At 42.7% G+C, this 18,149-nt stretch overlaps 1 protein-coding gene across 1 annotated transcript; it reads left to right on the top strand.

The window, feature by feature from the left end:
• LOC146194932 (monocarboxylate transporter 12-like) lies at positions 1-17,780 on the top strand. The gene is made up of 4 exons (XM_084596156.1): positions 1-232; positions 8,923-9,066; positions 15,094-15,957; positions 17,187-17,780. The coding sequence occupies exons 1-4, from the start codon at positions 1-3 to the stop codon at positions 17,333-17,335; spliced, it is 1,389 nt and encodes a 462-aa protein (XP_084452282.1). The 3' UTR covers positions 17,336-17,780.
• Positions 17,781-18,149: the final 369 nt, after the last annotated feature.

The following is an 18,149-nucleotide window of genomic DNA, read 5'->3' as shown; positions in this document are numbered from 1 at the left end:
ATGGAGGATGGCGCAAGTCGCAAGCCCACTGGAAGATCTGGATTTCGATCAATACGAAAAGTGGACCGGTGCTGGGATGTCGCAGCCATGGCGTTCACTGCCCAGTTCCTCATGTCTTTTTCCGATCGATGTGCCGGGTTCCTGTACATAGGCTACATGGAGCTGTTCCAGGCGGACAGGCGCGAAGCCGGCTGGCCACAGAGCGTCGCCTTTGTGTTCAACTTCTCTGCAGGTATTCACGGTCGCTGAGGCCCTACATTTTTTCAATGTTCAAAGATCTCTAGGCAACTCCTCATCCTTAGTTAACTCTGTCAGTATGATAAGAATAAATTTTAAACGCCTAAAGCAAATGCTCGTGAAAACAAGTAAGCTAATAAGGAAGCTTTTGACGATTTTGCGGCATTCGCCGGTAAAGTTACACATCCTTTTTGGGTGTGCCTTGTCTTGCGTGATTATCCCAGGTTAAATGACTAGCAAAAACGAGTGGTTATGTATATAAGCGCGTCCTTCCTTTCGCTGCCTCACCCAACCCGCATTCCTCTGTTGGACTAATAATTACGGGGGAGAAAATATTAGAAACGCGCGCCATCGCTGCCTTGATTTAACCAGTCCCTTCCACGCGCTTTCACTACACGCCACGAGCCAAGGGCACGGACAGGGACAAATGTCATGAAATCTCCTTCAAGGGATTTTCTTCATAGCTTCGTGATTGGTGCCACTAGTTTTGCCAACGAAGTTCCATTGAGAGAAGAAGACAGCGGTTCCCTGTCAGCGCGATATTTACAAGGCGTAAACGAAAATGATGTCCCTTCAGTGGAGAATACTATGCAGTACGCGTCAGCAGGCTTACTCAATTTGCTTGTTTCTGAAAAGAAAATTGTACATAAATCAACCTATTTCGTAATGAAGAACCCGGCACCTTAAGTGAACCTTTTTGGAAGCTTATTTGCGATATATGAGTGCGCGTGACACGTTATTTAAAGCGCCTCCAATAATACTGTAGCGTCAAACACTGAACGCTTCGAATTCTTAATGGGCGGCAGACAAAAATTGGGAGGTATTAGTGCCAGAGGTGCTACACCAACAACTGGGGATGTTAGCCTTTAAACACTTTTTCATTCAGCTACCGGTATAACGTGCTCTCAGTGCTAATGATATTCAATCGGAAGTCGCTAATTTAGAGGGGAAGGAAATTTCATTCGGTTTAGTTTTGGGGTTTATTATCCCCACGCTACTCAGGTTAGGAGAGACTGTAATGAAAGCTCTGGAAATTTTGACCGCCTGGGCGTATTTCATGTGTGCTGACATCGCAAAAAAACTCGAGAAGCTTGCTTTTCGCTTCCATCTAAATGTTGCCGTAAGGGCAGGGATTCTATCCTGCATAATTATAATCAGCAGTTGAGCACACTATCCACTGAACCATCGCGGTGGAATGGAAGGACGTCTGCGGGGAGAGGGCGATATATAAATTCCAGATACCAAAATATACGGTTTACAGGAGGGGAGTTCTGCGTTTTAAAGGCACGTGTAGGTACACGCATATGAAGCTGTTTGCGCTAGTTTTCTGTTCCCAGGTGAAACGGAGCTGCGGTTGTTTCACCTGCGCTTGACAGGATGCAGTAAAGGTGAACAAAATAATGCTGCTCGTGGCCTTGCTCTGGTGAAAAATACATAAATGAGCATTTTCAAATTCCTGCGCATTCATTAAGGTGTGCATTTTGGTTTTCATACGCTTGCGAATTATGCATGCGCGGTCCTCACAGAGTCCTTGTGCGTTTTCAACGCTTTACAATTTCAAAAACGAAAAGGATACGCAAACGGTCGTTTTCCACTCGGATACTGATGTTTCCACGGGAAATTATATGTGGAAAAGTTTCCTTATTTACAGAATTTCACCGTGTAAGAACAACTTTACGGACTGGCTGTTTTAGGGTTAGTCAAAAAACACTGATCCTCTATTTAATGCCGGCTGTGTAGGTCCAAGACACCTTTCTGCAGCCAAACAAGCAGGCTTTGAAAACGAGTGCGCATTCTTATAACAAAAACCGATCGCCACATTTTTTTTTCCCAAACACGGAATCCACCAGCGAAGTAACACGAAAATTTATTGGTGGTGGCTGGAGTGATGCTTTGAAAGCTTAGAACTTTTAACCTACACCTCAGCTTCAAAGAAGTGAAAAGTGTATATATTGGACATTCTATTTACTTTCCTCTGCTATCATGGAAAAAGAAACAAAAATAATCAGGATTTTAAGTAAGGATACGCAAAGTTAGACATGCGAAAGCACGGTATAGTTTGGGTTAGGTGTTGGTCTGTATTTGTTTCTTTTTAAGTCTAAGTTCCGACTTTGTTATGCTCTAGAAAACACACACATTAGGCAGCGTGTTCTCGTTTGCAGCATATTTTCTTTCTGCTCCAACTGTGCCCGCCGGACACTGCGCGCATTTTCGCCCGTGGCAGTAGAAGGACCCGGCTCACTCGTCCTCCTGGCGTGGCCTGACGTGCCGTAGATATTGCGCGGTGCGCCTATGCAGGAAACTATAGCGTGCAGCAAGATGCAAGCCGCATCGCGTCGGGGCTGAGTCACTAGTCCTGTTTACGTACACCAAACAGCGTGGATTGATTTTAAGAGTTTCAGAAGGATCGTAAAAAAAATAATAAACGTTAGACTTCCTTTTTTTTTACAAAAATTTCAAGTAATCACACCACTACAATTTGGGTTCAAGCGAAAATGCTCTGCAGAACTTCCGCTTCTGCCTCAAAAAGAAATATATATCAATAACATAGAAAACAGGAAAATAATTTAGGCATAATTACGGATTTTTCGAAAGCTTGCGACAGAATTAACCACGCTAACCTTATTGAAAAGCTTTGCAGTTCTGGTATTAGGAGAATCCTTTTTATCGGTAGTGTCATCATTATCAATAAATGCACAGTCATTGTCATTGTTACTACAATCACTATCATATCTGCCAAATGCATTTGCATGTTTATCACTGCAATCTTCATTATCACCTGTACAAGCGGGATCATTACTCCTAATACGAGTCTTTAAAGCTCCTGCTAATCTGGAATCCGGAATCGTCCTAATGAGTTTTTTAGCGATACGTTTGCAAGCATTCAAATAAATTTGATTCCTGTATTACTTCGTTTAGTCGCAAGGGTCTGAAATTCCGGACGTTGCCGACACGTTCGCCCACCCCTTGTCCCCTGTGTACTTTTCCTCCATAATGTGATTTCCCATTCATTTTGTGGTCTAATTCCGTCCTCTGTGATGTGTATCAGTATTAAGTTCCAGAAAGTTGAAACCATCTTTGTGCCTTAAACTGAATGGCATACCAGCCGCCGTAATAAAAACCTATAGTAGTATCTTCGTAGGGGATTTGGCGGAAATATTTAATAGCTGTTTGAGAAATTCTCGCTTTACTTGCGTGGAGAATACGAGATGTGTTTTTGCTGTGTTCCAGGAAATAAATCAGTTTCCAACTTTGGTCTTCTTTCTCTCTTCTGTGGAGCTTCTAACCTTTTTGAATTATTTTGATCAGATGTACCTCCTTTCCATTTTAAACATGCCATCATATCAAATCCGCAGGGCTTCATATCGGGTAGTTTTACTACAATTAATCTAGTGTATTTTTGAGTCATGACGTATACGTCTGCTACAAACCTTTAAAAGGTCATGTTGAAACTGTGTAACGGTATTTGAGCGACGCTTCACACATTGTTACTAACTTATTACTTTTCAAAAACGATTCTGCTTTCTGGGATGGAAGTTTCATTGATAGCCCTCCTATATAGCTATCTCCTCGATCGCTCCTGCTTTGTCTGCATCTGCGGACAGACCAACTTCGCTTCCACTAAAACCAGCGGCTTTGCTGGTTATGCGCACACTCTGTTTCGTCTGCAGGATTTTGAGAGAGTTGCGTGCCCACTCCCTCTCCTAAAGCATTGCTTCTCCTTCTGCTGGCCGTTTTCGGAGTATACATCTATTGTTTGGAATGCGATCGCAAATGAAACTATGACAAAGATTCAAAGGGTACGGCAGCAGGTTTACGCATATTTCAATATCGTTATTTAGACTCTATATCTGTAGGGAGTCACTCGCCGTATCGTCCTCTTAACTGCCGTCGTGTCAGGGCAGATCTAATTATCATATACAAACTCCTTCATGACAACATTCTTTATCCTTGGCGTTTCGAGTGCATCCTGCCGCAAGTTCGGCAAAGGACCATGTGAGGATTCAGTCCTTTGCAAGTTCCTCCGCTTCTGGAATCCCACTCGTTTGTAAACAGACTTCAGTGCTTGTTTAATTAGTATTATCCTCAATTTAATATGAGAGAGCAGGTTTATTGCTTGAAACGCTGTCACTGGAGGCAGCTGGTCACATAAAGTTAAGTGGTTTGACGCATCTTCGGCCAATTAAAACGTTCTGTAGTCCTGTGTAATGTCCTGGCAAAACCCAAGTGTCCAGCTGTGGCATTTTCGTGCATTACCCGAAGAACCTGACAGCGAAGACTTGTAGGAACTACAGGAAGAAACATTGCAACTACTGACGAGTTGTTTTTCCTGTATAGCATACCATCACGAATGCAGAATAAGGTCGCAGGATTCCGTAAACTTGCTGCCTCAAAAAGCGGCACCAATTCCTTGTCGTTCCGTTGTGCAATCTTGAAATCACCAACATCAGGGAAGCTTGGAGAAATAGCAGCTATATACTCATCCAAGATCTCATTGTCGCTATCAGTAGTTTCAAGCGGCAACTGACAGTCAGCATCATCGTGCTTGCTACCACTTTTAGACACAGTAAAATGGAATTCTTCTAGGCGTAAAGCCCACCACGAAAGGCGTCCACAGGGTCACGAAGGTTTGAACACCAATATAAGGAATGATGGTCTGCAACAATTTTAAATTTATATCCATAAATATATGACTGAACCGTTGCTCACCGAAAATAACAGCTAACCATTCCTGTTTTTTTACCGTGTAATTATGCTCGGGCTCGCTTAAAGAACGGCTTGCATAGGCAACATGTTCATTGCCTTTGTAGGCAATGCATCAACTCCGACTGCGCTGTTGTCTGTGTGAAGTTCTGTTGGAGCTGATGGGCAGGAATGGCGTAAGACATGTCCTGATGTAATAAATTTTAACTGACTACATTCGCAGTTACAATCGGCAGTCCACTTGAAAGGCACATCTTTTTGTAAAGAGAAGTGGATATGTTAGGTCAGCAAACGTCGAAACAAAACGCCGGAAATAGCAGCAAAGCCAAAACAAAACCTCCTCAACTGTTTTAACAATTTCGGCGATTTAAACAAGTGACAGCATCAATCGTTTTCGGATCAGGCTTAACCCAATCATTGTCCACTGTATGTCCAAGTACCACTGCCTAACATTCTCCAAAATTATATTTCTTGGAAATGACTACCAGGCCAGCTTTCTCGATACACTCCAAGATGATCTCTAATCGACTGTTGTGTTCAGGACAAGTAGTTACGATTACTACTATATCGTTTAAATAACGCATTCAAATGTGCCACTTGAGTCCGCGAAAACCTTTATTCATAAATCTTTCGAAGGTGCCTGGAGCGTTACATAATCCAAACGGCGTCATATTAAACTCATACAGTCCATCTGGGGTGGTAATGCAGTCTTTTTTTATCTTTCGGGCTCATGAGAATCTGCCAATAGCCTGATCGTAGGTCAACTGAGGAGAAATAGGAAGAAGAATGTAAACTATCAATGGCGCCATCAATACGGGGCTGTGAACACACGTCCTTCTTGATAACTGTATTCAGCCGTCGATAATCGACAAAAACTCGCATGTGTCATCTTTCTTTTAGACTAGTTCACAGGGGCAGCCCACGGTCTGGAATATTCCTGAATGATGCTCCTATGCAGCACGTCACGAACTTCTTGTTCGATCGTCTGGCACTCTGATGGGGATACACGATAATGCTTCTGACTGATTGTATCAGCAGTCCGAATATTGATTCTGTGCTGAGTAGGGGAAATCGAAATCGTGGTGGTGAGCACCGACACAAATCGAAAGCGGCAGCTTGTTTCGACAGAGCTTCCACTAAACATTGACACTCACTTATTGGCAGGGGTTTGTTAACCATTGCAAGAAATTTCGTCTTATCTATATCTGAGCTTGCGGTAGGCTGTGAATTTTCTGTGATGAGCACTTCCACTGATTCAACAGCTTATTCGTCAAAGTTGGCAAATCTTAGGCCAAGTGGTAATACAACAGGTTCATTAGAGCAGTTAGTCATCCACAATGAAGAATGACCGTTCCTGACTAAGGTGATGCAACGAGGAATCAGAACATTCTTCTTCGCGCAGTTGAGAGCAAGTCGTTCAACTAGAGCGTCGAACAATTCACTGGCACATCTTGAACTAACCACTTGTATAAACTCTGCTGACATTGCAGGCATGACTGTCGTTCGAAATCGAAAGCGTGATAGGATTGGTCGGCGAATTTTCACTCAAAGCAGATTAAACTGGAGTACTCAAAGAAATGTCTGCGTTGCGAAAGTCGAGAGTGGCCCCACATTGTTACAGAAAATCGAGACCAAGCATGACTTCATGCCTTTATCGGGCATGTACTGAGAATTCATTTGAAATGTGTGGCCGGCGATTACAAGATTCACGGAACAGACTCCAAGTTAATGTCGCTGCACTATCCCAACCAAACATAATTACCAAGGCAGTTTATAAAATCCAGGTTTATAATAGAAATGGTTGCGCCTGTACTCGCCAACGCCATAGTACGTACACCGTTCACTTCAATTCGTTTTTTTAACATTGAAACGGGCAGAGACATAGGTAAGCTTGAATAATTTGCGACCTCACCTGAATCGGTCGCACTGACTAGTTTCACAGAGGTGCCAAAAGTCGTCAGGGAGAAGTGGAGCGTCGTAGTCGCCGAGTTGGTAGTGTCATGCGGAGGTCAGAGACCGGTGATTCGTTTCGATTCACCGCTGTTCTGTGCTCGAGTCAGCTAGGTGTTGATCTGCACTCATTCCTGCCAGGTGTTTTTTTATATGGATCATCACTGTCAGCAGGAAAACTTGTACGGAAGTTCGACCTCTATTGGCGATACTGCTGGCACGGAGGGCGACAGCGGCAAAAACACAAAATGTGTCCCATCATTCTACAGGCATAACACACCGGCGGCTAACGTTCACGCGATGAATAACGCTCATTGTCGCTTGGGTTAAACGTTTCATGATCTGGATGAAGTCGACGAAATGGACGAGAGTGCTCACTGTTGTAGGCGTTACGAGGAGTCCATGTGTATACAATGGACTATGCCGGTGGCGCATTACAGGACAACACTGAGAAAAAAATGAATGGTACTGCTATTCGTTTTCATTTTCTAGATGCTATGGCAGTAAACTGTTGCTAATCTACAGGAAAGATGCTACAGCTGGCGACAATCCCAAGAAAGGAAATTTCGTTCTCGAAAGGAAAAACAGGAAATAATAAAAGGCGCTGCAAATACCCAATCTGATTTGGCAACAAACGTGTGTTTCGTCACAAAATGCTATGTGCGCTTATGTATCACGCAGGCAAAAAACTGCTTTTATAACGTTTACACTTGTGCTTAAAACAAGAATGCGCGACAAAGATATAGCTTTGTTGCTCACAGGCAACAAAGCTATATATCTGAGACAAACAAAACATATTTGTTTTTGTTTTGGTTCTTTGTGTCTTTATTCATTATATGAGTATTTCTCTGAAAAAAAAAAAACAACTGGACAGATTATTTGTAGTCTCGTCAATAAAGGGACGTATGAGGAGGGAGATAAAGAAAGAGAGCGATTGATGGCGACAAGCAATGAATAAAAGTTATAGACATCGATAGAGCTAATGTATATTGCTAACGACTAATAATGATGGTTCATAATGACTAGCTATGGCATGTGAAGACCAATCTGTTAAACTATAACTTGTAATGACCGCAACTGATAGCAAATGACTGAGAATGCTTAGCAGTGAGTGACAATCAGTGCAGTAGCTTGGCATGACTCATCATGATTGCTAGTGACTACGAGACGAACAATGTTAAACGATTACTTATAATGACTGCAACTTTTTGTAAACGAGTAAAATGATAAAGCATGACTCATCATTACCAATTTTGACTGCGAAAGGGCCATTACGTCAAACGACGACTTATATGAACCACATCTGATTGAAAATTGCGAAAAAATGTTTACCTATCAGTTGTAATGACTACAATGACTAAGCATAACTCAACAGTACTGCGAAACGACAATTATGCCCAACTGGGACTTGAAATGACCATAACTGACTGGAAATGAGTGAAAATGCTTGACTAAGTGGCAATGTCTACATAGCTAGGCTTGACTTATCATGACTACGAAACGACCAATAAGTCAAATAACAATTGAATGACTGTAACTGACTGAAGACGAGTGAAAATTATTAGCGATGAGTGATCATGACTAAAGTCTCAAGGCATGACTCACCATGGCTGTTAATGACTACGTAAAACCAATATGGCAAACGATGACTTGAATTACCGCAACTGTCTGGAAATGAGTAAAATGGAAACATGAAAGAATAAAAAAAAAATGAAATAGACACATGATAAGAGGAAAATGGTAATAGGCAAAACGAAAGGAAAAAGAGAGATGCAAACAAAAAGCAGCAGAAAGAATGATGCAAACGATAAGGGGCAAATTGTATGAGGCAAACGATACGAGGCATATGCGTGGAGGCAAAAAGAAACAGGCCAACGATGAGAGGCAAATGATAGGAGAGGAAGGGCAGGCTTTCTCTGTTTTCCTCTTCAAAGATATGTAAGAGACCTATTTTTTTGTGACATTCAGCTCGCGAGAAGTGGAGCTTCGCTTCAAATATACGACTTTTCTACATATTTCACGTAATTTCAGGACTCTTCGTATCAAGATTGCAAAGGCGTATGTCGCTTTCTGGCATCGCTCTCTTGGGTGCTCTTCTCGCCAGCGCAGGCCCGATCGGAGCCAGCTTTGCCAAAGACATTGCCGTCATCACATTTTGCATGGGCTTTGTACACGGTAAGTTCAAATAAAAATGTCCAATGATTTCTCCAAGGAATTGTTGAGAGGTGAGTAGACGAATTTTAAAGGGATATAAAAGCGCAGGGTCGAGGGAGTTCGAGTGAAAGAGAATGATCTTGACGCAAATTCATAATTACGAAAAGATTATACTGTTGTTTCCACTTCTTGTGAGACAAGCTTATGTTGCTGTCACAGTGGCACCTGTGCTCCGCAAATGTTGTGTTTAACATAGCAAATCTCCTAACGACATTGTTACACGTCGGGTTCTTTGAGCTGGAACACGTGTGTTGAGCTTTTTTTATTTGCATTCTTTTATAACCGAACATTCTTTTACAGGAAGAGAGCGTGAGTGCTAAAGGCACAGTAATGGCTTTTAGGCGAAAGCTTTTATTGGCTCATACTCGCGGCCATGACCCTGTTAGAGTGCTCTACAATTTTCTTCTAGAGCACTATAACCCTGTCAGTCCGGCTAGGAGGAGTGTCACACTTGTTCTCTAGACTCCGCGAGATATCGCGGGATTGTGGCGTCATCACCTGGTAACGTCATCGGCCAGTCAACCTTGACTAAGATAAAAATAAACCTATAAATCTTTAGTTGACTGGGATTCCAACCTCCGTCTCTTGGATTTCGAGCTGAGCGCGTTAATCAACTGGGCCACGCACAATATTGGGAAACGCACATCAAAATTCTCCTTGTCTACCGTGAGGATGATAGCAGCGGGATTTCACAAGTGACAAATACTGCGTTTGTCCTGCAAACCAATTATAGAACGCCGATGAACACTGCGTTCAACGGAATACTGTTTGTGTGGTTGCTGCGACGCTAGGAAGAAGGAATAGAAAATGCACAGGCCTCCCAGTGGCTCTCTAGCTGAGCCACATCCTCTGCCTCGTGTGGAAAGAGGAGAAAATAGAGAAGCAATAAAGAAAAATATTGGCAATGCTTTAGCTAAGCTTTGCCAGAATACACGTTGCGAGAGGTACGTTTCCTTGGCTGAACTTGATGTGGTCATGTATGTTAAGCCAGGAGAGTCACATCCTCTTCGGTTGGTTCCCGTTGACTGAACTCTTGCATAGGCCCCATTTCAGTGGTTATACTCTTTCTATTACGCTCGGCAGTCTGGCATCATCATTGCCATTCGTTTTTCTGTTCAGGGCTCTCCACTGCTCTCTTCGCCTTCTTACTTTCGTTCTCTCTGTTCCCTTGCTATGCGGCGCTTTTTACGCTCTGCCGTTGGCTGTGTTTCGATGGTTGTTGTTGTGGCTGTAGGAACAAGGAAAAGAAAATGCACGGGCCTGCTACTGGCTCTGTAGCTATAAATCAATCAGTTTACCTCCGCTGCCTCGTGCGGACAGAAGAGAAAATAGAAAAGAAAGAAAGAGAAGAGAGAGAGAAAGACGCGCGCCACAACTGCAGCCGTCGTCCCCCACCGAAGCAGTGAGCAGTGGCGGGTGGAATGACGGCCTACAACAGATAAAAAATCGGCGGCTGGCTAGCCCCCGCCGCAAGTGGCGTTGACCTACCGTCCCAGCCCCGTAGCGCCAGGCGAAACGGAAGGACGTCCGTGTGCTGTGCGATGTCAATGGACGTTAAAGATTCCCAGGTGGTTAAAATTACTCTGCAGCCTTCCACTATGGCTCCTCTTTTTCTCCCACCTTCCTCCCTTCCATTACAGCGCGGGTCAGGTGTCCTCAGAGCACTTTTGGCAGATACTGCGTCTTTCCTTTCCTGTGAACCAAATTAATATTATTATTAATATTATTACTACAAATATTATTATTATCATTACTGCGCTACGCATCGTGGCGTCTCCGCTTGGCAAGGCAAGGCCTTCTGTTTGCTCTCTCCGTTCTCCTCTGACGTCATGCCAGATGGCGAGGCGACGGCGCAAGGAGCGGCGCGACCGTGGTGCTGCCGCATATTTGGTTTGCTCGGTACGGTGGCTCCGCAAGGGAGAAAGCAACAGAAGAGACGAACAAAACGGGCTGTTCCGACTAGCATCTACCGCCCCCAGGAGCCGAGCAGCCTAGCGATTAGCGGCGCATGCTTTTTCAGTGGGCGGCGCGTTGGACGCGGCACTAGCTTGAGCCTATAATAAATACTACTACTACTACTGTTCCTACGCAAGGGAGAAAGCAACAGAAGAGACGAAGAAAACGGGCTGCTCCGACTAGCATCTACCGCCCCCAGGAGCCGAGCAGCCTAGCGATTAGCGGCGCATGCTTTTTCAGTGGGCGTCGCGTTGGACGCGGCACTAGCTTGAGCCTATAATAAATACTACTACTACTACTGTTACTACTACTACTACTACTACTACTACTACTACTACTACTACTACTATACAACTAGTACTAAATAATAATAATAATACACAGTAATATTTCTCTGCTAAATATTATTATTATTATTATTATTATTATTATTATTATTATTATTATTATTATTATTATTATTATTATTATTATTATTATTATTATTATTAATATTATTATTATTATTATTATTATTATTATTATTATTATTATTATTATTATTATTATTATCTTTAGTAGTAGTAGTAGTATAGAGAAGGACTCGTTTCACGAAGTTGGTACTGAATTGTCTAGTTAACGGCCGAATTAACTGGCTAAATATTATCTTCACAGTTTTAATCAATTGTAATAATAATGATTGGTTCGCAGGAAGGGAAAGGCGCAGTATCTGTCATACTTGTGTCTGTGGACACCTGAACTACTCCGAAGCCCTCCGCTACGGCTCCTCTTTCTCTCTTCCTCCCTTGGGTCTGTGGACACCTTCATCCCTTGGTGTCCACAGACACAATTGTGACAGATACTGCGCCTTTCCCTTCCTGTGAACCAATTATTATTATTATCATTAATAATTAAAACTGGGAAGATAATATTTAGCCAGTTAATTTGGCTGTTACCTGCAGACAATTCAGTGCCAACGCAGTGAAACGAGTCTTCCTCTATACTACTACTACTACTACTACTACTACTACTGCTACTACTACTAATATTATTATTATTATTATTATTATTATTATTATTATTATTATTATTATTATTATTATTATTATTATTATTATTATTATTATTATTAATAATAGCAGTAGAAGTAGTAGTAGTAGTAGTAGTAGTAGTAACAGTAGTAGTAGTAGTATAGGCTTTCTCAAGCTAGTGCCGCGTCCAACATGACGCCCATTGAAAAAGCATGCGCCGCTAATCGCTAGGCTGCTCGGCTCCTGGGGGCGGTAGATGCTAGTCTAAACAGCCCGCTTTCTTCGTCTCTTCTGTCGTTTTGTCCCTTGCGGAGCCACCGTACCGAGCAAACCCAAATACGCGGTGCTGCCACCGCCACAGCTAAAATGCGACTTTACGTTAAAGATTCCCAGGTGGTCGAAATTACTCCGTAGCCCTCCACTACGGCCCCCCTTTCTCTCTATCCACTTTCACTCCCACCTTCATCCCTTCCCTTATGGCGCGGTTCAGGTGTCCACAGAGCAAGTGTGACAGATACTGCGCCTTTCCCTTCCCATGAACCAACCAACCAACCAACCATTGTTGCTCTCGCACAAAAAAGAAGAAAGAGAAAGAAGCGTCGCAACAGCCGTCGTCCAACACCGAAGCAGTAGCGGGTGCAATGACAGCCTACAACAGACGCAACCGCCGATGGCAGGCGAGCCTCGGCCGCAAACGGCGGGGGCCTACCATTCCCAGCCCCGTAGTGCCAGGAGTTGTCGTTGTGGCTGTAGGAAGGAAGAAACGAAAATGCAAATTTCTGCTACTTGCTCTGTAGCTGAGCCGCCTCCGCTGCCTCGTGCGGACAGAACAAGAAATAGACAAGAAAAAAAGAGGAGGGAAAGAAAGACACCCGCCGCAACAACAGACGTCGTCCACCACCACCGAAGCGGTTGCGAGTGCAATGACGGCCTACAAGAGATAATAATTCAGTGGCAGGCTAGCCCCCGCCGCAAGTGGCGGAGACCTACCTGTCCCAACTCGGTCAGAGCCAGGATCAGCCACCAAGGGGAGCATGATGTACTGTCACAACTGGCCATGATGTCACCAGGAGATTCACTCATATACGAAGCGGACCCCGCCATGCGTCCGATCCAGGCGTCAGTACGGCGCCTTTTATTTGACGCATTCTCGAACGCTGCACCACACGACATACAGATAAAGACGCAGTACAGCAAGCATCAGCGGCGTTTCAAATTTATTAACTGAAAAGCAAAGGCGCCGTATCGGTCACATTTCTCCGCGCACACCTTAACCGCGCCCTAAAGAAAGGTATGAAGGTGGGAGTAAAATAAGAGACGGAGATGGAGGTGCCGTAGTGGAAGGCTACGATCCGCCGCGCTACAGTGGCTTTCGCCTCATCGCATTTCGGTTGTCCAAAGTGCCCTCTAGAATGTTTAGTGCAATGCAGGCACGAAAGGCTGCCGAATATATTTTCATCTTATTCATGGTGGCACAATGCTTTAATCTTCATAATTCCCTGGCTTTGTTCATGAGGTTTAAGCTCCCACAAGAATATGGACAATGAATGCGCACTGACATTTAAAAAATTAAACACATACTAACTCCAACTTTAGGTATAGGATCTTCGTTGGCGACCAATATGATTACAGCAACACAAATAATTTCATCATCAGCAGCGGTTTTACAATGCTCATGATGTCACAAGGTGCTGAAGAAAATGTGCAATAGCTTGCCAATAACAGCACACCATCTTGAAAGCAAGACTTCAGAGGAAAAAGTGTTACAAAATAAGGAGAAACCGTCATAGGCACAGTGACAGCTTCACATGTATATGAAAATATATTTCTTGACAAGCACATATAGTGCGAACAATTTAGCATGTATTATGATGCAAACAGAATTACTTGAGTAATTTTTCAGTACGCTCTTTATCATTTGGCGACCATAGAGAGCACGGGTGCACGGGGACTTTACAACGACGACTGCTTCGTGTGCCATTTTTGCAAGAGGAGCCAGGGTCGCAACTGTTTCAAGGAAACGGTTATTATTTGCGTGATAGGTACTACAACGTTTTTACAGAACGGCGTTGAACAGATTTGGTAGTGGTTGTAATCTAAGGTCATTACATCGAAATTTTTGTCTCTGCGTCACTGGGGTCATTACAAATAATTATTTTTGCTTTTTCTGGTCGATAGGTTTTGAACATGTTTGTGTAAATTGTATCCCATACCAAATAGATATAAGTAAAAAGGGCTTCAATAAGGGAGTGTGTAAATGTAATTTGATGTGTTTCTTCAGATAGTAACGGAAACATGCAAGGATACCAATTATTGACGACAGTTTAGAGTTAACAGGGTCAGTATGGTTGTTCCACTGCAAATTCTCTTGAAGATGAATACTTAAAAAATTTTATTGCTGAAATGGACTTATAACTGAAGGACCAAGTGCCAAGATAACATTTGAAGGAACTGGTCTATATATAGCGCTAAAAAGAAGAGATATTGTATTCGAGGCATTTATAGACAACTAATTTTATCCGAAGCGTTGAAAGCATCAGGCACTTTATTTGTGTTTTTTTTTTTACTAGCAGGGGTAAACTGTGATATAAAAAAAGATTAGCTCATGCACTTGGCACAAAAACAAAAAAACATTAAGTATTTGAACCTGTTTTAAACCTATGTTTTAAACGTATAGGCTAGAAAGCAGTGGCCCGAGGATACTACCCTGCGGAAATCAGTAGTGTAATGACCTGAAACTTGAACAAGAGTTATTTTTATGCAATTATGCCTGACCAATCATGCCACATTTTCTCCAGGAATAATATCATATCCCATTGAAACTCAATTTATTTTGAATGACCTCTGCCGTTAAACTAGACAAGTCTCCTAAATTGTGAGTTAAACAGAATCTTGTCAACACTCATTTCATAGGCTTTGACAACTTCTGTAAAAGCACGAAAAGCACTAAATTTCTTGAGACTTCATGAATGCCTGGAATGTCGGAACTAAATTTTATATCTTACATTTCTTCTGCACGCAGGGATCGGATGCGGCATATATTTTGTGGCTATTTCTATCGCCCTTATGATGTACTTTGACCGCTACCGAGGGATTACCAATGGAATAAAGAACCTCGGAGGAACCTTGGCCTCCGGCGTGTTTCCAAACCTGATCCTTCTCATTGAAGGCTACTACGGCTTCCGGGCCTGCCTTCTCCTCTATGGAGCACTTGCTGCGCATCTAACACCATTGGGAATGCTCACAAGAGAGCCGCTTTGGACAGCTTCGGCTATTTGCGACACACACGAACAGACTCGAAAAGAAACATTCGAGCGTAAAGAGTACTCAGAATGTTTAATGGATGTTAATACAGAGAGCAGAAGTTGTACAGGAGTGGCAGATGTTTCCACCAACAGGAGTACCAGCAACTACAGCCGGGACGTTCGCCGATTGTTCAAAACGCCCGTTTTTTATGTGATTGTTATCTCCGGCGTGGTCGGCTACTACACTCAGAGCATGTTCTTCGCTACGGTTGTTGACTTCGCAAGGGACAAAGGGATTTCTCTGGCGGAGTCGGCGAGTGTCATGCTTTACTTCGGTGTCACAGAAAGTCTGGGAAGACTCTGCATGCCCCTGGCGGCCGACAGAGGGCTGCTAAGGCGCAGTACCCTGATGGCTCTCTGCTTCGCGGCTATGGGCGCTTCCATGGTTATGCTCGAGCAAGGCACAACCTTGGTTGCAATTACCATTGGAGCATCGTCGTTCGCGGCGTTTTTCGGGGCAGCAGTGACAATGGAAGGTGTGGTGATTGCGGACTACCTGGGAGTGGACAGCCTTTCGTTTGTGTTCGGGTTCACTGGCTTAGTGAGCGTGCCGTTCTTCTTTGGGAATCCGTTTGTCCTAGGTAAGTTCAGTTTTCTGGCTAGGGAAAGTTAAAGGTCACTTCGAATTTACTGTTAAACAAATTCCAGCTCCAAAAACGCAGAGTGCAGATCGCATTAGCTGAGCAAGCTACCGATACATTGACATCTTCGCAAAAGAATAAATGGGTGCAGTATTTACTTGTAGAAATTTCATTCAGCCTTGTGGTGAACGGATTTATAGAAAACTTCCGGAAAACTCTGCTTGCATTCTTGTAATGAATTTCCTGGTTGTGTAGAATATACTCAGAGTGGATATGTTTTTCTGATTTAAATTTTTCTTTTACCTGGATGGAGAAACCTGATGAAATAGCAGCTGTTTTAGATAAAAAAATTCTTGTGTATTTAGAACAACTTGAAAAGCTGTGGGCATGCTAGTGTCAATATATATTTCATGAAGCAATTTGTGAACAGATAAAAGACGAGGAAGAGAGAACGTTGACTGCGTCTAAAATTCCTCCCATCGTGACTCAAAACCACTAGTGACGTCGCGAACTGCTACTTTGATGGCGAAAGGTGAAAGCTACTTTAAAAACGAAACCCCCACCCCTAGCACTATTTTACAGAAATTCATCTTGCTTTCATTTGAAAAAGGAGCTGATTTGGCGCAGAAAGAAAGAAAAAAAGCAGGGTTTCTATAGCTCACATACGCCTTAGACGTGCTAACAACAACTCGTCAACTGTATCACTGTTGCTATCACTGTGTTAAATATCCTCGAGAGCGGCTAAGCGTTAGCTGGGCTTTTAATGCTCTCAACATTCAGAGCTTTGCCACATGCTCTTTGTTCTTCCGAAAAATAACATTTGCGCAGCAGTAGTTTGTGATAACTGAGGCGTAAGTGCGCAATAGCAAGTGCTTTCAGAACACTAAATTGTGCGTGTAAAAAATTGGTCAGACAAACATTAAGAAAAGCTGATTACCTCCTTCACACCTACGCAGGTTAAGCTTGAGAGTAACATTTGGATAAATCAGATGCTCTAAAGTATTTGAACTATGTCACTATGCATGCTTCCATATTTAGAGTTTGTTGGTTAGCATTCGCAATGGCGGTTTTAACCAGCTTGAAAAAGAAAATATTGCCACTAAATGGAGCTGCTTGTTCTTAATAAGTCTCAAGTCTTCGTTACGTGCAATAGTTGTGTAACAATTCTTTTCACTGATTCCTGAGCATCTTGCGCACATTGATGAAAGATCTTGTTCCTCCGTGTGCAGGATTCTTCCGAGACAATGTCGGCTCTTACGCCCACCTGTACAAGATACTGGCGTTGCTGTACTTCCTGACTTTTATAATGTGGACACCTATTTTATGGAAGGAGCGACACAGCACTTGTTCGAGTGTCATCTCTGTATCTGAAACATGAAATGATGAAATAATCAACAACGACTGAGACTTTGGAAAAAAGGCATACGAAAGTGTCGCGGTGCTATTATGCGCCAGACACTATTAATTTTATTATCGTTTAAATGAGGTATATGAGATATGCCACTGCTAACTGACCTTTCTTCTACCTAAATATTAACCGGTTGCATCTTCTTGTTCAAATTCAGCGCACAAGTGTGAGCAATTATCCAGCGATAGAGGTAGATGTGATAAATTGCTTTGTAATAATTGTATGGTTCGAAAGGCACATTAAAGCAACTTTCACGCTTTTTTCTCAATCGATATTTAAGCAGCTGGAAAATTGCAGTCATGATTGATTTACGTGTTCCGCGCCCTGAAGTTAGCATGGGTATTTAAAAAAGAAATGAAAATGACATTGTCCAGTCCGCGCTGGTAAAAGGACAACAGGTGTAAGCGAATGCAAACTAAAAGATGGCCAATAAAGAAAATTTTATATTGCATAAAAGAAAGAAAAACAATGTACATCAAAGGTATAGAGGTATTTTAATGCAGTGATATTTCTTTTCAGTTTAATTGTAGATCTGCAATTTTGTGGTTTTCCTTTTATATCTAGGTTGTCTTCCAATTTGTTTTACTATTGCTTGATAATCTGCCCTTTGTTTGTCCTGGAGAGATGTACTCTGTTAGATTAGTAATGTAAATGTCGAATTGTATTTGCATGAAATTTGACTTCCCCGCTGCGTAATAGGAAGAAAAAACGTTTTACTCACGACCATGCTGGCATCCTTTTACCTCTTTTTAGGACATCCTTACCTTCTTCTCCACAATCGAAA

This window comes from Amblyomma maculatum, chromosome 3 (assembly GCF_055883805.1).
Source record: "Amblyomma maculatum isolate TAMU_Amacu chromosome 3, ASM5588380v1, whole genome shotgun sequence".
NCBI lineage: Eukaryota > Metazoa > Arthropoda > Arachnida > Ixodida > Ixodidae > Amblyomma > Amblyomma maculatum.
The sequence above is the reverse complement of the archived record's forward strand: the minus strand, read 5'-3'. Positions and strand labels throughout refer to the sequence as shown.

Excerpts from the sequence above, each read along its gene's own strand:
- LOC146194932 (XM_084596156.1), top strand. The coding sequence starts at position 1 with ATGGAGGATGGCGCAAGTCGCAAGCCCACTGGAAGATCTGGATTTCGA. Across the intron at positions 233-8,922 it reads TGTGTTCAACTTCTCTGCAG|GACTCTTCGTATCAAGATTG; the intron begins GTATTCACGGTC and ends ACGTAATTTCAG. Across the intron at positions 15,958-17,186 it reads TGGGAATCCGTTTGTCCTAG|GATTCTTCCGAGACAATGTC; the intron begins GTAAGTTCAGTT and ends CTCCGTGTGCAG.